Genomic DNA, 23683 nt, shown 5'->3' with positions numbered 1-23683 from the left:
TTTGTATCTGATGCATATTGACAAACATGTTAATTCTCTGTCAGCTCTACAGTCTCAGGAAGGAGCTACTTTGTATTCATCACAAGGCTTTTCTATTCTATAAGCATCTAGTATCCATCTGTGTCTTATTTGATTTATGGGTTATATTTGACATTTGGAATGTCATTGTCTTGCAATGCATCAACTACAATAAAAGCAACAGTTTTCACATCCTTGCTGCAGATACTTAAAACTTAATAATAATAATAATAATAATAATAATACATTTTATTTGGCGGACACCTAGATACACAAGGACATTGTACATGTTTAAGAGGGCATAAAAGAAGAAAATACAATAGAATACATTTAGCTTCATAGAAATATATTTAACAAAATAGACAACAGAGGAGGGTTTCTATGGTGATGCAGTACTATGAAGACTTAGAGATTAAAAGCTTTTTTGAAAAGGTAAGTCTTTAACATTTTTTTTAATTAATTGACTGTCTGCCTGTCGAATGTGGGAGGGGAGGGCATACTTTCTACAATAACTCTCTGTGGTGCTGCAAAGGTGCATAAGGAGACTTAAATGTTTCATTCACTGTGAGTGACTAGCTTTATCTGTAAATAGGTGGCAGTCACTGTGTCTGCTGCCTGAATTTAACGCTTCTTTAAAGAAAGGAAAAGGGAAAATCAGAACAGAACTTAGGAAGGGTTGTATAAAAGATATACTAAAAGAGTTACATTGTAGAGCACATCCTTTGAGGTGTGATGGCAGCTATCTGTACGTTTAGAGAAATGGTTTGTTTCACCAGCCTGACTGGGTCCAGTTAGGAAAAATGAGTGAGCAAAATCTTCCCCTTTCCCAAATTGAATGGGGCACATGCTTGCATTCTACTAAACTAAATTGGACTTCCCCAAACATTCTTAGTATAATAATGAGCATCCTTTTGGTTTTGATCATTATCCTCTGGGCTGCAACTAACAACTATTTTCATTATCTATTAATATTTTGATGGATTTTTTTTGGTAATCGTTTCTTCAATTACATTAGAAAATAGCACAATTTCTCAGAGCCCAAAATGAACAAAATTGCTTGTTTTATTCATCCAAAACCAAAAGATATTTAATTTCCAATTACATAAACCCCATAAAAGCAGCAAATTCCCACATTTGAGAGGCTGGAATGATTTTTTTGTAGAGTGACTTATCAACTAATCACATAAACATTGTTGTGGTTATAATGACCCTCAAAATGTTCAGTTTTAGAAGAAGCAGAGCTTTAAAAACGCACCTGTAATACTGCAATAAAAGCTTTGTTTGCATAACTATTATTGTTTTCTACCAACAACTGCTTCTTCCTCAATCTAATGATTTCCTTTCCTTTGTCCATTAGTCCATGTAGGGAGGTGCATGCAGTGTACACAGACAGAGAAAGAGGAAAAGCTGCAGTTTTTCACTGAAGACAGTTTTCACAGGCTTAGTGAAATATCTTGTGTGTCAGTTCAGTCTAACACACAAAACCTTACAGCATTATCTTGTGAAGAGAGCTGTGCTGAGGACCTCTGACTTCCATGTGCTCATGTGGTCTAGCTCACTCCTCCCCCCCCCCTGACTTTCTCTGTAAATGGTACAGTCCATTTAAAAAGGCGCTTGTCATCTCTCAATGCTCTGTGTCCTTTCAACAGTCAGCTGCAGGGAGCACATTTCACAGGGGCGGTGCTGGCTCTCTAACACACACACACGCACACACACACACACACACACGCGCGCGCGCGCACTCATACACACACACACACACTCACATGCTGTTTCGGAACTCTCTGTCACACACAGGCATGCTTGCGCACTGACAAGTTCACACCACACATACACCATCTCCAAAGCGTACACTACTAATAGCAGATACACATTCCCCTGAGCTGGATACCTCTGTTTAAGGGAAAGAACAAACTGCTTTGAGGATTTAACTTCCTTATAAAAAGGGAGCGAGAACAGACAGAAAAGGAGAAAGAGGAAGGATTTATTTGGGGACACCGTCCTTCACAGGAGATGTACAACTTGTCAGCATGACACCTTGTCTGGATTCCACTCTCTTCCTCAGGCAAAAATCCTGAAAATGATGGATGACAACAAGCAGTTGGCACAGCGCATTGATGGGGCCATTCAGTCCGCCAGCCAGGAGGTGACCAACCTGCGGTCAGAGCTGAGCGCCACCAGCCGCAGACTGGCCGAGCTGGGGGCAACCGATTCAGCCAGCGTGCTTGAGACCCTGCAGCACAACCACAATGGTAGGAGAGCCGCTTGGAGAGTGGAGTGCGACTAACTGTGTGTTGAGAAGCTGTGAACATGTGGACACTCTGATGCAGCTGTGTATCATCTTGCTATGTGTGCACGTGTGTTTCTGCATGTCATGGATAATGTCCAAGAGTGAGTTAAAAAATCCTCCACTCATGCCTTCACCCATGAGAATAAGTGCATATTTTAAAGTCAGTGAGTGAGTGGATGAGTTAAACAAAAGAGGTGAGGGGTTTCTGCTGGCTTGTGTCCACTTTCAGTTCTCCTACAAATCCCCTCTCATGTTGAATAATTAACCTCCTGAACCTTTAAGAGGGGGGTAGTGCTGCACTTTAGTAAGGGCAGAGTGGGTAAAGTTACAACCTCTTTTCACTCTGTCTGCTAGTTCATTCGGTTCTCCCTAACTGGGCAATGGATCTGTGTCTCTTGAGGAGGAAGGGAAAAGGGGGCTGGTTTTAGGGTTGCTGTGGGCTACTGTTACCGAGAGCTGTTTGAATGGCTGCCCAGTCTGTAGAATGCTGTCCTGTGTGTGTGTGTGTGTGTGTGTGTGTGTGTGTGCGGGTTCTGCAGCTGGTCTGTTTGCCCTTTTCCAACACTGATTGACATATAGATAGGTAACAGATGTTTGTTTTTGCATTTGTGTACATGCATAAGCATGGGTAGCTGCAATATCATGTGTGCCCATGCTGTCATGTCCTTTCAACTTCTGGCACACACATACTCTCACACTGGTACAGTGAGCTGTCTGATAGAATACGTTTTCTCTTGGCTTTGGGCACTCAGCTTTAAAAACCACATACATGTATCTCTCAGATACTTCCGAGATCAAGGTTAGAAAAAGGTCTGCTTTATTTCCTCTCTTACATTCACAAGGAAACATTTGTTGGCTAACTCTCCCTTTACAATGACAAAGAGTAATTTAGTCCTCAATTGACCTCTGTAGTGTTTTTTTCAAAGAGGAAAGTGTGAACGCAGGCTGCCTTACACAGCTGGTCAGGAACAGTTTGGTCATGTGTCAGCATTGTTTTCAATGGACTGCCCCTGTCGCTTTGTTTTTCAGTTATTTCTTTCTGCGTGTGTGTGTGTGTGTGTGTGTGTGTGTGTGTGTGCGCTTTGCGGTATCCCTATAACCCCCATGCACGCTCACACTCCTGCTGTTTCCATAGCTGTGTTTGTGCCAGTGCGAGTGACGATAAGAATTCCTCTGGGAGGGTTTGAGCACTGATGTCATTGTCCCTTGTGGCTGCCTCTCTGCTCAGCTGAAATGATGCCTGAGGTGTGTATGTTCAGTGGTGGAATCACATTTATCTGTAGAGAAGATTCATAAAACTCACATAACTAACATCACCGACAAAAACACTTTCTGACAGGTCGATTCTTAAAATGTTTCTGAAATTATACATATTAAGAAATGTACACCTATCTGTAGATCTCTCTCAAGATGGATTTTTTCAGACATAATTGTCTTGAAATACAAGGCTAAGTGGTTCTGAGTCCCCTTTTTTCTAACATCAAAAATGACACACGCACACGTCCTTTTGATACTGAAGATTATGGTTGCTGATTCCTGCCTTTGTTTGGCCTGTATATCTTCCCACTGTCATTGTGTACCTGTCAATAAGTCTTTTTTCCGCTTCACACCCACCTCTCACTGTCTATTTGAGCCCCCTTTCTCTCCTCCGAGCTGTTCTTTACAAGCCCAGGGTGTATAATAGAAACGGCTGGGGATAGTGGGATTAGGTAATTTATCACTAGTGGCTGTGTTGTGAAGGGAGGTGTGTGCTAAGGGTCGCTGGTTCATTGCACAGCCGGCAGAGTGGGAGTCCTGCGGGAAGCTGTGCTGGGGGTGCTACCTGGCACTTTGCTACCAGCAGCACTAACCTTACTAGCAGGCTAGCTTACCTTAATTGCATTTCTACTGCCTGGGGGGGTTAACATTTGCATGTTAAATTCATCCAAGCAAGTGCAAACGTTGTGATAAATGGGAGTACTTCATGTACAGTATTATCTTTCTTTGGTGGTCTGTGTAGAGGTATATGCTCACAGTCGTTTCTAAAACATATATACACACACACACACACACACACAATATCCAGCCTCCACATCTCTCTCTCCCTCTCTCTCTCTCTCTCTCTCTCTCTCTCTCTCTCTCTCTCTCTCTCTCTCAAACATCTTACACCTTGTCTATTCTCTGAGCTCAATAGTATCCTCATGTGGTAGTTCATGAGCTTCCCCTTAGACTTAAATGGACTACATTTAGCTTCACTGTGGTGCTATGGGGGCTGCTTATATAGAGAAATGCTGAGCAGCCATAAAACTGGCTCAAAACTTCTGCCTGTGGCCCCAATTCGTGCCGTTCTCATTTTCTCTTTGTATATGGGAGAGAATGTCACGTCCAGCTCCTCTCTGGAAATTGTAAGAGTGAATGAGAAGCCCATTCTAGTGCTCATTCTGCCATATATCTGCCATAAATGTCTTATAGCTAGATGTACTTTTGAGGTGTCTTTCATTTTACTTTTGTAATGTAAAATTTTCAGTAATGGCTGTAGTGGGACAAGAAACTTTTCATTGAAATTGTGTCAGAGTTAGAATGAAATGCTTCTTACAGCCTATTTCGTAGAGGTGCATACAGGTGGAAAAAAAACTGTTCTATCTGCAGTCTCTAGTTTGTGTATGACTCACATAGTCAAACCACAATTACGCACGCCAATCCACTGTGGTTACCTTGATTAAATCGGGCGCAGCCAACACAGAGCAAGCTTCTGTGCTGTTTTGCTCATCGTTAAACTGGTTGTTATTTCTTTGTATTCTACAGTCTACTCAACAGGATTGTAAGAGATGGTGACATCTCCAGCACGCATTAGGCCTGTGGCTATGATGAACCACATGCTGCTGTAGAGCAGAAATATGACTGCTGAACATATTGTTTTGGTTAAGAATTTGCTACTAATAAGACATTTATAAAAAGAATGAAATTCACAAATTCTGTCGTTTTTTATTTATTTTTTAATTTTTTATTTTACACCATTATTACTTAGCTGTGTCAGATTTACAGATACACTTTTAAATGTTATGATTATCTGTTTTTATGTTAAGCACTTTGTGTTGCATTTTATGCATGAATAGTGCTATATAAAAATAATAATATTATTATTATTTGGACCGACAGATTTAAGATCTTAAACACAGTAATCAGCAATTTGACAATTTGCTGCATCTCACAGTAGCAGATGAAATGTACTACGTTGTCATGGAGATGCCTTGGTTGCCATGACATGTCATGTCACGAGTTTAATCACTCCTTTCAGACCTGCTCAATATACATTAAAATGCATATATCTATAATAATAGATACACATTAAGTGTTCATGTTCTCATTTTTTTCAATTAAAGGTGAGTTTACCAGGCTGTAATAGCATCCACATGCTAATGAAGATCGCCTGGCTCTGCTTGTGGCAAACATTTGCTACTATATACAATACTGTGTTTAATACGGTTACAATTACAACCCATAAATCCACACTTTATCATGATAAATGTTTAGTTTAAGGCCTGTTCTGCTGAAAACATGGGGAATTAGCTGACTCATGGTGAGGATAAGAATACATTGTTGTGCATTAATGCTAATTTAACCAATTCTCTTTGCATAAACAACATCCATTCTCAATATGAACTGCTGTTTTCCGTAAACTTGTTGAACTTGTGCAAATCGTACAGTGTCTGTGTCAACTTGAAATGATACATTGATGAAATGATGTTACCAGGACACATGACATATAAAATCCTTCACCAACAAAAAAACTAGAATTGTAACAAAGCGGCTTTTAGTCTGTTATACAGTCATAACATATATAAACATATACAAGAATCTTTTTAATGGAAAGTGCACTGCTGAATGGATATACACTCACCTAAATGATTATTAGGAACACCTGTAAGATTTCTCGTTAATGCAATTATCTAATCAACCAATCACATGGCAGCTGCTCTGTCCTGGTCTAGACAATCTCCTGAACTCCAAACTTAATGTCAGAATGGGAACGAAAGGTGATCTAAGCAACTTTGAGCGTGGCATGGTTGTTGGTGCCAGACGGGCTGGTTTGAGTATTTCACAATCTGCTCAGTTACTGGGATTTTCACACGCAACCATTTCTAGGGAATACAAAGAATGGTATGAAAAAGGAAAAACACCCAGTATGCGGAAGTCCTCTGGGTGAAAATGCCTTGTTGATGCTAGAGGTCAGAGGAGAATGGGCCGACTGATTCCAGCTGATAGATGATCAACATTGACTCAAATAACAACCGAGGTATACAGCAAAGCATTTGTGAAGCCACAACACAAACAACCTTGAGGCGGATGGGCTACACCAGCAGAAGACCCCACCGGGTACCACTCATCTCCACTAAAAATAGGAAAATGAGGCTACAATTTGCACAAGCTCACCAAAATTCGAAAGTTGAAGACTGTAAAAATGTTGCCTGGTCTGATGAGTCTCGATTTCTGTTGAGACATTGAGATGGTAGAGTCAGAATTTGGCGTAAACAGAATAAGAACATGGATCCGTCATGCCTTGTTACCACTGGGCAGGCTGGTGGTGGTGGTGTAATGGTGTGGGGGATGTTTTCATGGCACACTTTAGGCCCCTTAGTAGCAATTGGGCATCTTTTAAATGCCACAGCCTACCTGAGCATTGTTCTGACCATGTCCATCCCTTTATGACCAGCATGTACCCATCCTCTGATGGCTACTTCCAGCAGGATAATGCACCATGTCACAAAGCTCGAATCATTTCAAATTGGTTTCTTGAACATGACAATGAGTTCACTGTACTAAAATGGCCACCACAGTCACTAGATCTCAACCCAATAGAACATCTTTGGGATGTGGTGGAACAGGAGCCTTGTGCCCTGGATGTGCATCCCACAAATCTCCATCAACTGCAAGATGCTATCCTATCAATATGGGCCGACATTTCTAAAGAATGCTTCCAGCACCTTGTTGAATCAATGCCACGAAGAATTAAGGCAGTTCTGAAGGTGAAACTGGGTCAAACATGGTATTAGTAGGGTGTTCCTAATAATCCTTTAGGTGAGTGTAGTCCTTGAAGGGTAAAAGTAAAGTGACAGGAAATTGGGCAACAGACAGAGAAGGATAGAAGGATGACATGCAACATAGGTCCCTTGCTGGATTCAAACCAGGAACATTGTGATTACGTGTTTTTATTTTTTTGCAAATTATAATAATAATACTACATTTTGTTTATTTTGACTATGTCTCAATGCTTAATTTACCATACAACCAATGGTTTAGACAGCTTTTTTATTTTTTAACATAGTTAACAAATTAACTGTTCACCATGAGGACACGTTGGGCTTGTATATACCCACGTGAGGAAACATCAGAGGGTAATCAACTTAAGCAATGTTGAAAATAATAACACCAGTAAATAAAATAAGATAACAAAAGTAAATAAACAAACCAAGATCTACAAAACATGGACTCAAGTTATTTACATTGGTGTCCGGGGGACCGACATGCAAAGGGACAGCACAGGGAATAAAAAAGATCAATAAACAATGCCATGATATAATCAATAGACAATTCAGTACTACATGTCCAACACTGCTAGCTGCATGTACCATAATCTTCACTCAGCTATAAAGTCATTAGGGGCTAAAGCATCAGGACGACTAAGGAAAGGTTGCCATATCAACATAAATTTGTCAGCTGACCCCTGGTTTAGACAGCTTTTAAAAGTTGTAAAACCTTTTGGTCAGCTACTCTTTTTTTGTATTCTTTTCCCCCCAAAAAACGGTGACAAGTAGAAGTAAACAGAAGTAAATTGACCTACTTGATATACTTACTCGTGTTTAGAAACCTTGTTAACTTAGCACTGCTGCTCTTCCATGCTTACCTGAATGTCACTTATGACTTCTCCAGAGCTTACTTTGGGTCTGAGTGTGAGAATATGCCGATACTGTTATTAATGCAAGTTTTTGGATAAAGCGTTGGATATTTTTCTGCAGCTGATTGTATTCTAACCACCTCTCTTGGGGGATGATACTGTTTATTTATTCAGCATTCAAAGTTTATGAGAGAAGGTCAGTTCTATTGCGTATAATGACTCATCCATTCTTGTAGTTGAGAGTATTTGAGATAAGCGTGGTTGGTCAAGCATTCACAAGGCTATTGACTACATTACTGCCTAAACACAAAGGGCATGCATTTCTATCTGAACCTCATTAAAAAGTTTTACACAATGTCTGGGTAATGAATTGAGTTAAACACAGATTTTATCCTTGTGATAATTAAAAACACAAACGTATATTAATCTTCAAGGAGGGGTTAGCCAGAAGCTCAAGAATGAGTTAGGCCTATTATATCATTTAGCATGGATGATTTGCTGTCTCTGTACATCTTTAATGAGCAGACAATCTCTGCATGTTAAATTGCTACTGAGACTACAGTGTGGTGGTGTTCTGTAATTCTGTTCACGAAAAGCCTACTTGGCCATTGACATTAGATATTAAACAGGATTAAGAATATCGGGAAGCTATTTGCTTAAAAAGTAGCTTAGAGGTGAAGAGAAGGGCAAAGTAGACATGACAAGACTACTCATGTTTTTACTATTAGCCAGGGCTTGAAGGAGCCAGTTCACCAGACCAGCATCTGCACAGCAGGTCGTATTTGGTTTAACCTCTATTTCACAAGCACCTTAAAGTAGGACAGCCCACACCTCTCTCAGACTGGCCCCACCTGCAGTCTCCAGATCGATGCAGTATTGTGATGGCTGGGCATTCATCAATATAGGACTTTGAAAGCGAAAGTGAGAGGCTAAGCTTTTCTCTACCAGTGTGTGTGGCAGAACCAATTGGCATCTTACAACAGGAGAGGGGCGACACAGTTCTGCGTCCTCCTTGTATTCTTGAGTACCAGACAGTTCAAAAACTGCTACAGAAATGTCACACATTGTGGCCGGGTTGGCTCAGTGGGTAGAGCAGGCGCACATATACTGAGAGGTTTATGCCTCGACGCAGAGGTCCAGGGTTCGAATCCGACCTGTGACGATTTCCTGCATGTCTTCCCCCCCCTCTCTCCCCTTTCTCACTTAGCTGTCCTATCAATTAAAGGCGTAAAAGCCCAAAAATAATCTTAAAAAATAAAATTTAATTAAAAAAAAAAGTCTCACATCCCTCTGTTTCACTTGCTGTGGAACAAAAAGACACTCACTGTCTGCCTGTTCCCAACATTGATTTTCCTGGTATCACTCCTCACGTAATGTGGCATTTTAGTAAAATGACTTTCCTCCGTGGTTACAATTTTAATGCGTGCGTTCAGATCATCTCTGCTCAGTGGGGCTGCTGTCATTCTGTGTACAGCGTTAACATTCAATTTTCTGTAAATTAGAGAGACACTACTTGCACCATAAATGCTTCATTAACATTGAGAAGAGCTTGGAAATTAGTATTCCTGCAGTATGCAGCATGCACACAACATGCAGACACATGTCACGTGTACTTCTAATTCTCACCATAACAATCACATGTATATAGAGCACTTACTAACTAGTAATCTACATGGAACATGCAGCGATCAATTTTGTTCCACAACTCATTTCTTTAACACGTAGAGGATCATCCCAGACCTACTTATTTATCTGCAAAACTGTTTTTACATTTAATTTCGAAGTCAGTATAAAATAAATAAGAATGCAGGTTGTCTCTCCTCAAAGGCTCAACTGTTTTAGACACACCATTAATTCCTGATTTACATTTTATGAAATAAAGACAGGATTTACATTATTTGGAAAGACACTTTTATGTCTCAGCTATTTGAAAATGTCAACAGGCTTTCACTAATATTCTACCCTCTTGAATTAGGGTAATGTATGCAAAAAGGGGTCTTTGGTATGCATTTTTCCAGAGTTGCTTCAAATATCACTGTACTAGTACGATTTGAGTGCTTGGTTAGTCACATTATACTGCACTCATGTTTATAAACACATCAATAGTCCTGGAAATATATTGTACCGTAACAAATCATAATTATTTCAGAGGCTTTCAGTCTGGTATGCAGTCATAATATATAAACATAAACAAGAATCTTTATAATGGAAAGAGTGCAGCGGAATGGGAACGTGATGTCTTCGTCAAAAGGTTTTCTTGCTCACCAACCTGCATGTTGGACATGACATGAAATCGCGCTGTGCCTTTGGTGTATGTTTCATTAGCCTAGAAATCTAGACACACCCAGGGTCAGTCTAGCAACTCTCCGTTGGCTTGCGAGCTGGAAAAACCAAACTCTGGCCGGGCCAGTTACATCGTGTATAGAGAGTCAGTGGGCGGGCTTATGGCTGCTGCTGCTGGCGGACAGCGGTCTTTCGAATCAGCTTTGGCCGCGACTCTGGAAGACTTGGAGTTAAGATTTTCTTTGAGAAAAGAACAAAGAACGGCACTGAAGTCATTCTTCAAAAAGGAAGATGTGTTCAGAGTTTTGCCTACCGGATACGGCAAAAGTTGAATCTGTCAACTAGCTCTGCTACCTTCTTTGTTGCTCTGCTTGGTTGTAGCGCTATCCTATTGCGTGCAGTGGGAATTTGAAAGACAACCGTTTATCCCGCCCCTCGGATTGAGCCCTGCCAATGGTGAGTTCCCAGACCCAACATCTTGATGTGGGTCTGGCTTGTCAGGCTAATGTTTCATAGTAAAGTGATAGGAAATTGGGCAACAGACTGGGAAGAATAGAAGCCAAGGATGACAATTCTACATAGGTCATCTGCTGGATTCAAACCAGGAACATGGTGGTTACATGTTTTCTTTATAGCAAATTATAATAATAATACTACATTTTGTTTATTTTGACTATGTCTCAGTGCTTAATTTACCATACTATTATAATATCTAATGCTGTAGACAACTTTTAGAAGTTGTTAAACCTTTTTGGTCAGCTACTCTTTTGTATTCTTTTTCCAGAGAAGTGGAAGTTGAAGTAAGCACTGTAAATTGACCTACTTGATATACTTTCCTAGTGTTTAGCAACTTGTTTGCTATATATACAGTACACCTAGTTATCAATAATATATCACTACCTCAACTAAATATTTGATCCATAAAAACATTTTTGGAAACCAAGCTGTGTGTTTTCTTTTATATGTTTTATTTAGAGTTGCTTAAATTTCTGAACACATTTCCAGATGAAGCACTGAACATTCGATCACTGCCTTTGCTGCATCAACCGAGAAGTGCAAAAATATAATTTCCACCATTATTTTCCTTTATTGTTAAGTTGTGGTCATGTCAAAATCCTAGCAGAGGCATTCAAGTGTAGAATGTCCTCACATAGATTACAGGTTTTTCCATAAATTGCATGTCCTGCTGTCTTTTTGACAGATGTCTGGAAAACCAGACATTTTGCAACACGCCATTATCCTTCATACCCTTTCACACTCCCTGTCATTGATTGGATGATGAGGGATAGGTGTAAAGCTGCTGTCACTCACACAGGCATTTGGTGTAGAATGCTAGCTGGTTGACTGAAAAACAAAGAAACAAAAAAGACGATGAAGAAGACGAAGAAGATATAACAGGGGTAATGCAGTCGTAAAAGACTGCAATCAATTACCTCAAGCTGTGAAAATGGCACCAAATCTCATTAGTGTTGTTTTGTAGATGGAGATGGCTTGAGTCCCTTTCTGTCTATGGCAATGAGAAATTTAATGACTTGTGTGAGGCAATATGATAGTCCCCCTCAGGTTTCATGTTTATGGCATGTTTTATGGACATTTACCCAACAGATGGTTACTCATCAAAGCACTCCTCAAAAGTGCAACAAAAATTGGAAACGCCACAATTGCCTTTGGCAAACTTCATTTAGCTCCTCTGCTGGCGTCAACTGCAGTAACTTTCCTAATGAATCACAAGTTTAGAAGGAATCACCACCCACTGGAGGTTGTATGTCAAATGGAACGACCCATGTCGGTATAATTTATAAGGCTGAAGCCTGAACATGTGGTTGAAGGTAGTAATTACTTGCCTATAAAGTATGTTAATGAGTGATGTTAGTCTATAACCATATGCTTAAAGGTCATTCATTTATACATGCAGTCATCAAGTGAGTGAGGGAGCCTTCTGAATTAGATTGATTACAATGTAGTATCAAGCTAATATACATACAGTGCTGCTGCTTATGTGTGTGCTACAAACACACACACACACACACACACACACACACACACACACACACACACACACACACAAATCTCTGTGGCCTTGTCATAAGTTATTGGGCAGAGAAGGAAAATGTTTTCCAGACAGTCATCAGCTATCTACAAGCCTTGACACACTAGCAATGGTTTTGTTTGACATTACAACTCTAATACTAATTAACTTGCACCCCCACTACCACACACATATTCGTTATTCTCTACCTGAATAGACAATTCGATGCCCTTCCTAGCATTTGGGTAGGTCAGGTCTGTAGTGCATATTTGATGTTTTGGGTTGGTCACAGTATGCATTAATGAGTTTAAGTGTCCCTCGGGTATGTAAATGAATGTTGCCCTCTGTCCTTCAACCTCCCTTTCCGGAAAACTGATGCTAACAGCACTCTCACGCAATGCAGCAGATGGCGTGAGCGAGTGTGCTCTATAATCTGTAACATTGCACATATATATAGATGCCATGAAGTGCAAATGCTAAGCTGTGTCATGCAAAACTGTGGAAGAGGAGGGTAAAGTGCTTTAGTACAGCGTAAATGTCACTTTTCCTACAGAAAGACATTTTAAAGAGGATCTGGAATTGTCTATAGCTCCATGAAGGTGACAGTCCTGTATAATGGATTGTGCACCATGTGGATAGACTACTGTGAACAATGATTAAAACTCTCATTAATTTGATAGCTTCATTAGCGGATGGTGGTGGGCATCATTGTTTTCATACTGCACCCACTAAGATCCCCCATTAGTCTCTAGATGGCCTTCATTTTATATGTTTGCAACAGGGCCTACCTCAAACATATTAGAACAAACTTGTTCCTCCAGATAATGGTCGAGAAAATTTGTAACTGTATCGTTGCCAGTGATCATAAAGGAAATGAAATGAGAAATTACAGCAGCTGGATCTATGCAAGGCTATACTGCAATTACATTGGATGGGACACGGGCGTAGATACCTGCACAGTGGAAGCCGATAGGTTTGCTCTGTTGATTCAGAGAATGACTCTTAATAGGCTGAGATAGGATATGAGGAAAGTGTGTGCTCGTCAGGCGCAGTGCCCTCCAGGGGTTTTTGAATTATGTGATGTGACACGGACTGAGGAGGAAGAGGAGGAGGGGACTGGGCAGGAGGAGGTCCTCTGTGGGGTTTACTAAGATTTTGTCAGCAATTATTCGCAATGAGGTGCTGTCAGACGATCGGCTGTGGAAGCGGCAATGCTGAAATGACATTGCCTCTGTTCATCTCACATTTCTGACAGTGGTAGATTAAAATGATGTGAGTTTTGCCTATTTCTGTCCTCTGTTCCATTTCTGTGAGGTCAATGCTGTGGCGTACATGCGTTTCAGTATTACAAAGTGCTGCAGCACTGTGTGGAGACGTTTTTCTTTTTTCTTCCTCTGCAGGTCTCACAGTAAAGTGTTAAAGTATTTGTAGTATTATGTTTTCAAAAAAGAACTTTATTTCATTGTTAGGCCTAATAATTATTGTATCATTGTGACATGACTAAGCATTAAATCTGAAATACTGCCGTATAGAGTAAATTGAAATAATTCAACTTTTTCATGAATGACATTTCAATGCAGAGCACTGTTCATCTTCTTCTACAACAGGGTGTTAATTTTGGATCCTAGCTTGGGAGTACATGCAACCCAAGATGATAAGGGTATTTTGGGTCTAGGTATTGCTGAATAGAATTACTGCATAGCTCTGCAGATGCATTGCCTTGCCTCTGAGCATTTTTTAAGACATATGCACTGGTCCTGGGTCGGATTTCTCCTCGCACAGATCCCACTGCAACCGTTTAGGAGCTGACAAATTGAGTAGGATCTCGGATCAGTGATTTTGTAAAGCCTCTACTCGTGTGTCAAACAGCTTCCACCAGCTCATAAGGACCAGTCAAGGGAGCTGTGAGGGTGTTTCAAAAAAGTTTGTGAGACATTGCCTTGAAATTGCTACATCGCTCTCAGAAAAAGGGCACAGGATGTTATGTTCTTGGGCTAAACCAATGACGTTTAATGTTTAAAGACAAGGATCAGTGGGAGTGCAGAGGTACTCATGTACACCAGACACTAACATAGCTAGTCAAGTATTAAACACTCTTCCACCTCCCACAATTTGTACTTGACATGCTGCTTGGAATGAAGCCCTTACATCTTGTTGATGGTGTTGAGTCTAGATAACTTCACTGTTGAGGTATACCAATAAAGGTTACCTTCATCTGTTGATACTTTTTCTGTAATATAATTTAGGTACTGATTATGTTGGCTTTAGAATGGCTTTGCCTTTTAAGTCCTGTCGTTAGAGGTTACAATAGAACTTTTGGAATTGTAGTCATCTGGTACTGTAGTGTATTGTCTATACTTGAGGCCAGATTTTATTTTGTAGGCATTGCTCTTTTTTGGCTGTGATCACATTGGACACCTGTGCTTAAACCAAATGTGCAGCTGTGAGTGTTGCTAGTGACGGGAGCCAGAGGCCAATGGGTGCAGGCACATTACATCATCATTGTTATTGCTATGCAGTACAAGGTCTGATAAGCAGGAAGCTATTCAAGTTGCATTAGCTAGCTAAGTTGAAGTAACAAGTTAGTGATTGCTTTTCTCACTGTTGATGAAAAGTATGTTTGTGGAAACATGACGTGGCGTGACTGAGAAGAGAGAGCCTTCACTGTTGTTTTATTATGTTGTTTTACAGCTGCCTAGGTAATGCCCATTTCAAAGTTTCCGCATGATAAGTCAAAGCTATGTTTGAGACATTTTCTACTTGGAGATCCCTGGAGTGCACCCCAAATGCAATGTGTCCTTTGTTTGCAAGATACAAAAAATATATAAACTGACGAAGGCAAAGATTCATAAAACTTCTTTTCTTTTTATGCATTTCTTGTTATCTTACCTCATATTTTCTCTTCAAATTATCACATCAACAATCAGCATACACAGACGCAATGCTGTTTGTTCAAGTCAGTTAGTCAGGCCTGGCTGTTGTGAATCTGAGTTATCGTTCAGCCGACAATTGTCCGTCTATCAGCATGCAGGCTGTCCAGCCAGCTGGTGCCTGCTGGGTTGGAGAGGCAGATTGGGCAAGCCTGGATGTCACAGTGGGGGCAGGTGGGCCCCGCCATCAGGTACCGTAATGCCCTCTGGCACAGACGGGGCTGTCTCAGAGCCACGTGATGGGGATGGGACGTGTGGCAGAGGAGAGAGAGAGAGGCATCCTGAGCCATGTGTATGCCAACCCTGACAAATTGGATAAGGCCTCTAGTGGATAGGAAGGGAAGTGCCAGTGTGAGGCTGACATATGAAGTGGACTGGCACAGTAGGTGGAGTGGGCAGAGAGTGGGAGGGGTTAGGGTGGCAGAGAGCAGATGTGTGTGTCATCCCAACCCTGGCATCAGGCTGAAGGAGAGGAAGCATTACTTGCGTTAATGGACGAAAACAGACGGATACACACATAGACAGAGCAATGAGAGAGAGAGACTGCCTGCCTTTCTCTAACAAGGCCAAAAAGAATTCTGCCTATGGGTGTGATACACACATACACAATGTCTGTCTGGGGATACTCTTTATCCTCTACCTCATTAGCTTTGTCATGTGTCATAAACCCAATTTATTTTGCCTTTCTGTTCGTACCTAGTATGAAAAATGACCTAAGAGTCATATTTTATCTGCTGATGCATTTGTGCTTTGAAAATCCCCAAAGACTTTCTTGCAGTGTCAGGTTAGCTGCAGTGTTTGTTCCATCAGAATAACAGACCATACAGTGGACATTGTTGCCTGAAGGTAGTGGAAGTACTATAGAAACATGCTTGTCTACATTTGATGCAGTTCAATTAGTGTTATTGTTATGTTGCAGGGAATAATTGGACCCAATTGCAGAGAGCAGGCAGGTAGGCAGGAGAAAGTTGGAGTTGAGGATTTATTAGACCAAAACACAAAAATGAACCAAGGGAGTCCTGAGAACTGCAGCAGGCAAAATAAGATTCCAGAATGTAGAAAAAGGAATCCAAAAACAAAGGAAAATACAAAAATAGGAAAATATAGGAAGCACAGAAACTGACTAGCTGACACGGAGAAACACGGCAGGAGCCAACACAAACACACACACAATGATCTGACACAGGACAAGGGGAACACAAAGACTAAATACAGACGGTAACGAGGTAACAAGAGGCAGGTGTCACAAGGGCTGGGAAACAGGTGGAAAACATCAGGCAATCACAAGAGCGGGAAAACACAGGGAGTAAAACTACACAAGACAAGACAGAAAACAGACTCTATCAAAATAAAACAGGAAACAGAACATAAAACAAGACAAGACCGAAAATCACACAATCAGAAGGAAACAAGACATGACAGAAAACCAGGCTACCAAAATATGACAGGAAAACAGACTACAATAAGACAAGACGAAACACCAAAACCATAACAGTTATGCTGTGAATTAGTCTTTATATTGTATATACTGTAAAAAAAAATGTCATGTTAACATTACACATTTACTTACAAAATCCAAGTGGCTCCAAACTAAATTAGATACTGCTAATAGATTTTATTGTAAACACTCCTCTTGGTAGTTTTATTTTTGTATAGTGTGTGTGTATAAATTACTATGTTACAATGATGACTGTGACACTCAGGCTCAGTTATTACCAGACAACCAAGAATTAAAGTCCACTTATAGTACCAGTAAAAACAGATGGGAAACTTAAATTACAGGTGCATTGAGTATATATCGCATCATTACATCAGACCTCCATTAGCAAGCTGAAGCAAAATTGCTCATTTACACTAAACTAAAGCCATTTAAAGATTTCTCACAGCTGGTTTCACCTCAGAAAAGTGGGGATTAACTCAAACGTTTCTCCTAAATTGTAAAGACTAACCTTTTCTTGTCCGTCCTAAAGGTTTCTTATAAATGATGAATTGGTTATTCAAACTCATTTACTGGCTTGACAAAAAATAAACCGGCTGGGTCTCCGTAGCCTTGTTGGCAGACAGAGAACTGTATTTGCCTTAACCCACTTATCCTGTCAATCTCTTTAATTGTATTGATCGGAATAATACTGCAATGACCGACTCGGTAGCTTACTTGAGTGCAGCTTTCATTATGTAATGAAGACATTTCACAGTAAGTAAGAAGATATTCGATATGTTGAGAGCAATCTGCAATCTCTCTGAATTGTTAATTGAATTTAACTGCCATTGATTATTTGAACTGACCCAGTGTAAATGGCCTCTAAGACTCAACAAGCAAGGGTGTTAGTTTTGAGTCAATGCATCATTGAGCCCATTTGACCCTTAACTGTAGACCACATGACCTGCAAAACGAGGATATGGTGTCCTCGTCAATGGAAAGTGTTCAATACGTCACCATAAGGGCTGAAACGATTCTTCGTGTACCGTATTTTCCAGACTATAAGTCGCTCCGGAGTATAAGTTGCATCAGTCAAAAAATCCGTCATGAAGAGGAAAAAACATATATAAGTCGAAGTGGACTATAAATCGCATTTATTTAGAAATTTATTTCACAAAATCCAAGACCAAGAACAGACATTTAATCTGGAAAGGCAAGTTAAACTACACAATAGCACACAGAACAAGGGGCTGAATACGGTAGGTGTCCGGTATGTTAACGTAACTGCACTGTTGACGAGCCTCTCCCAGCAGCACGTTGTTCAAGCACCCATCTGTGGACTCGTTCCTCCAGCTCTGGCCATCTTGATTTCAGCGCGCGACTAGCTTTCTTTGTTTTCTTCATTGCAGTAAGACTAACCTTTTCGCCAGTCCCTCACAAGTTTCTCACTCACTCCAAACTTTCCTTCTGCTGCTCGATTACCGTTTTCGGCTGCGTATTTTACTACCTGCAGTTTCTTTTCTTTCTCAGTTGTCTTTAGGAGCAGCATATAGTTGTCACAAGCCTAGAGCACCTAGAGCGGTTGTAGATGGTAATGTTTTCAGCATGAAATAACATTTAAAAACATGTTAAATTATATATATTTTGATATATAAGTCGCACCTGACTATAAGTCGCAGGACCAGCCAAAGTATGAAAAAAAGTGTGATTTATAGTCCGGAAAATACGGTAACTCGAATAATTCGATTACTAAAAATCCTCTATGCAAAATTCTTTGCCTCGAAGCTTCGTTTAATCAATGTAACTAACGTTGTACGGCTCACTGTATTTCCGCACGGATGACCATTACTAGCGCACAACGGGCTGACGCTGGACACAAGACTGATGCATGGATGTATTAAGAGAACTGACGGCACAGATTACAAAATGAAGGAAGACAGCGAAAATAGTGAGGGGTTAAGAGAAGAGACAGTCAAGAGAAAACGGCAGAAGGTTTGGGATCATTTTAAGCTGCAAACATGCTGCTACATCATCTCTGTAGAAAACATCCAGTCTACTCATCCATTCCACGGAACGAACCCGACACAAGGTAGGCTAACTAACGTCTGCTGCTCTCATTCACCGCGCTGTTTTACGCATCCAGTCTACAACATGCTACTCTGCAAATAGCGATGTTTTACAAACGAGCTAAAACGAAAGCTTCCAGTTTGTAATCTAACTGTTTATTAGTTTGCTACTAATCTTGACATTTTGACAAATTTCTGTAAACTTAGCTGCTGCCGGAGACAAACCAGCCCCTTCCCCCTGCAGCGGTTAACCTCCTCATGGCTACTTAATATGCACGGGAATGACATCATCGTCATTTCTCCTCACTCAGTATTAGCCTTCTAAAAATGTGTCCCACTGAACAGTGTAATTGAATAGCCCTGCTGTAAGCTTTGTACAGTCACATTTACCTGGGCTTAGTGAACAGCTCTTTTGCATATCCAGTGCAAAGAGCCAGAGGCAAGAAGGGGAAGGGGGCGGAAAAGATTTACATTTGGCCCACCAAAAATGTACTTTTGCCAAGAGAATAAGGGGCTTGGTGGCCCATGCTGCCTGTGCTTAAAAATATTAGCATATATCCCTGTTATTGTATGCAATTTAGGCAATGAAAATGGTTGCTTTTTCGAAAAAAGGAAACCTCTTTTGTATATTTGCTATTGCTGTTTACTGTAAAGCAAAAGTATTTCTAATCCGATTACTCGATTAATCGAGCACTAGTCACTATGTCTGTTTATGGCCCATTGAATCTTTATCAGCAGGAAGCTAGGCAGATGCCTGATCAATAGGCAGGAGAAAAGGAACAGAAGAGACACTACTACCAAATGTTTTTTTTTTGTAAGCAGTCACCGAAAAAAAGTCTGTGACCTTCTCTTTTTGAGCCATTGTTTACAAGCGTCAGGCTCAATGCCTAACTTTTTGATATTAATGAACGTTCGTTACATTCAAGCCATTGCCAAATGAGTTCCTACAAAGCTAATTAAGACTATCAGCTCCACACAACTCTCTCTGTATTTCTCCGTATGGCAATGTTCAGAAGATTGGGGCGTCCGGTGAATTTCCTGCGCAGAAACTCGAGTGAAGATATTGACATCTTCTGAAGAGTTCATGTTTTTTAATCCTCCGTGTCCTTCTTGGCTACTAGCAACTGCGTGAAATAGGGGTGGGGGTGTGTGCGCGATCACAGAAGGCTGTATCATGTGGACGCGCCGACAGTGTTGTTGTCATTACTTAGAATTCCTCATGGGGGCGACAGAAACTATGCACTATAGCTTTAATGTTACTAATAATCTATAATATATTTGGGATGTTTGCCATTTTGGCTTTATTACTGATGTTGTTTACTGAGAACTGATGTTCTTTTTCTGTTTTCTTTTTCAACTAAACTGAACTAGCATTATTATTTGATCGTAATACTGTGCGGGGTATGGCAGGATTCATTATAAACACCAATTATATAATGATTACTTTACTCATTGCTGAGATTTCTGGCATTCAGAATTGCACATTATGGCCAATACTCTTGTAAACAAACCCCCACACCCAGTGATATTTCTCCTCTTCACAAAATATTTGAGTTAGCCTACATCTCTGATTTCCTTTGCTAGCTTGCTCAGTGTGGTGTACAGATGTGTTCTGTCCATTACCTGATGTGTTAATATTGCATTTCCTTAGTTGCAGACAGACATCTAAAATCTGTAAAGTGTTTACTTAACATCAATTTGTATTTTTGAAGTTGGTTCTTATCTGAGACATAACAAAGAGACAGGTACTGGCAGCTGCTCTGTCAGTCTAGAAGTAGTCATGGCACTTCATCTCTTCTCTTGCAAGCGAAGAGGCTTTGTCTCGTATCTCCCATCCAAACAAGGAGAGTTCAGCCAGAGTTCAAAAGGAAGTTGAGAGGGAGAGCGAGGTTTTCGCTTCCCCCCTGTGTCAGTTACTTCCAACCTTTTGGGTCTCTGGCAAGAGAAATGTTGGTTTGACAGCTGGTTGGTTGCAGATATGCAGGGCGAAACATATTACTACCAGCCACGTTTGAAACAAGTATACTGTAAAAGACGGCTTGTCATCTTTCAGGGAATATTAAGAGAAATCTTTGACTCAGCCATCTTCAGGGGAACACTTTTACTTTTCAAGGATACAGATTGTGAAGAAATGCTGTACAATCCATTTGGCCAAAGAAACACACACACACACACACACACACACACACACACACACACACACACACACACACACACACACACCAACACACACACGTTATTTGCTTTGTGCAGTGAGTGATCCATGTGTTGGCATGCTCTGTGACCATTAATTGATGTGGCTAGCTGTGTGGACAGAATTTATTTCTGGTACAGGCCATAAAGCACAATGTGTTTCACTGTCAGTATCTACAAGGCCATTACCTTGAAAGAAAGTTGATGCCAGTGTTGAACAGATTCATGGATAATGTGATGGCTATAGTAAAAAAACAAACAACCATTATTCCACAATAACCTACTGAGCTATTATGTGACTACTGTGCCAACTCTATCTCTAGTGTGCCAACTTAGTACTCTCGCATACAGTACGTGTATAATGGCAACGTATAATGGTAATCTTGCCTTCTTGCTTCAGCCAAACACTTTAATTGGTCAAAGAAAAGCTTAATTACACATCATCATGTTTCACTTCAGCTGTACTAACTGAAGTGGTTATTATGGAGATACCTGGAAATATTTCTCTTTACCAATTGAAACTGAAAGGAGGTGATTCGTTCATAGCTGTCAGACCGTAAATGTAACAGTCAGTTCATGAGTTGCTACCTGCTTAGAAGTCCTAATGCCTTGAGGGATGTTGTTTTCTCAAATCTACCATTGCATTCATAATCACAGTAAAACCAGTACTATTGTTATAATAAAGAGTAGCTTTAGACTGCATAGAACATCATGTTGAGGGTATGTGCCTGTATCTATATTTGGATCCCTCTCATACGTCTTGTTATTGTAAGACTATCCCCGAGATTGATGTCTGCATGTATCTGGATCTAAAGCAATAAGCTGCTTATACTAGAATTTAAATCCTTCAGATCACCAAACAACATCTTAACTTTCGTTCCACAATCCATAATGAGACCATTCATTGACACAAACTGTATTTGGATGCTCCAAAATCCACTGATGGATTGCCAAAACCCTCAACCTCATAATGTCCTACAATTCTGCAGCTTGTAATGCAATCAGTGTTTTCCTTTGCGTATCTCACATGGATGGATAGGTGGCTCTCGGTGACGGGTGAAACGGCTTGTGAGGAGGAATAAAGTCTGATGCCTCACAGACAATCGATCTTTGTCAGGAGTGACGTGCCAGCCTGTGCAGTGTCTGTCTCCCTCCACAAAACTGACTTACATTAGACTTAGCACTCAGATATTGCTCTGCTGCTCAGGGTGTCAGAGAACCTTTCTCAGGCTTATGCCCCAAACTGTGATGCCAAAGTGTCTCATTGATATATTGATTATCTGCCTCTTAGAATTCTTGCTATTCAGTACATCTGCTGAACACAGTGTCATTGTCAATGTGGTTCAGGGTTTATAGAGTTTGCATCAAAGTATAGTTTTGGGCCGTTAAATTATTGTAAAGAATACATCTCAAATGTAGGTATTACAGGAGAAATTAATGTTTTTCAGGTTACCCTCTCAGGCAATAGAAAGTGTTCTAGTTTTATGATTGATGAGCATGTAGCTACAGCTACAGTCTGTAATTCTTTAACCTACTACAGCCAGTTGTGAGTAAAGGACACATAATTCTTATTAACCAAAGACTTTGTTGCTCTGGTGTTTGCCCAAGAATAATGTTCTGCTCAGACAAAAGACTGTTAAGTGTCAAACAACTTTTAAATTTGGTAGCTCTGCATAGTAGATTGTTTTGATATATGTTGACCTTGAATTTTTGTCCGATTGTTTTTAAGTTGGATTAAATTCAGTTTGTTGTGCGTCACTTAGAGGCAGTCACTTTGTTCAACGAAAAAAATAAAAAAAGGTTTTGTAGAGAAACTTGTTAATATTGCTCAAATTAAGGTATCGAAAAAAGTAAACACAAGCATCCTATCGGCACTATTAATGAAAACTCAGCCCTAGCCCTGGTGTCACTGACTCAATATCACTCCAGGTGTAGGATTCACCTATATTGACAATTCTGACAAATTGAAACATCAATGTCTCAAGAAAAAATTAAAACATTAGAGTGTGTTTGAATACATCTCGTCTATTGTATTGTCTGCTTAAAATGTCAATGTTTTTGAGTCTTGCCCCTGCTGGTCAATTAATCAGAATCAGATTACCTTATTGATCCCCTCAGGGAAATTGTTTAGTTGCAGCTGCAATTGCAAGAGGTTCAGTGGAAGGAGGGTAAATATGGTGTATTTATAAGAAATGAAAGAGGAAATTGAATGGTGATCATGCCTTGAATCTGTGACAAGACATAAACCTTTGTGGTTGTTCTTCAGTGTTTGCCATTCCTGCTGCTCCTCTCATGTCACGTTATTACACTGGAAGATGGTTTTACAACTACAATGTATTGCTGCTGATAACCGGATACCATTGTTTAACACTTAATATTGTATAAATATTTCTGGAAAACAGAAATATTCATGGAAATATATTTCTAAAACCTAGCTCTGTGAAGCCAACATTCGCCATTATTTTGATTGAAAGTATAATGTAACAAGCCGGATCACCAAATAACATAACCCCATGCTGGCACAACCTTGTGGACTCCCTTAACTCTTCACATAAAGCTTTACACTGTTTCTAGGCTGG

The 23683-nt window shown here is 40.3% G+C and overlaps 1 protein-coding gene across 3 annotated transcripts in view; it reads left to right on the top strand.

The window, feature by feature from the left end:
• Positions 1-23683, top strand: part of LOC144520730 (kazrin-like) — a 199919-nt gene that overhangs the window by 71573 nt on the left and 104663 nt on the right. For all 3 annotated transcript variants that reach the window (XM_078254693.1, XM_078254694.1, XM_078254695.1), the window contains exon 3: positions 2084-2270. In XM_078254693.1, the coding sequence (XP_078110819.1) occupies positions 2084-2270 (187 nt within the window). The remainder of the gene's footprint in view (positions 1-2083; positions 2271-23683) is intronic.

The sequence above is a fragment of the Sander vitreus genome, chromosome 7, assembly GCF_031162955.1.
Source record: "Sander vitreus isolate 19-12246 chromosome 7, sanVit1, whole genome shotgun sequence".
Lineage (NCBI taxonomy): Eukaryota > Metazoa > Chordata > Actinopteri > Perciformes > Percidae > Sander > Sander vitreus.
This window is presented reverse-complemented; position numbering and strand designations above follow the sequence as displayed.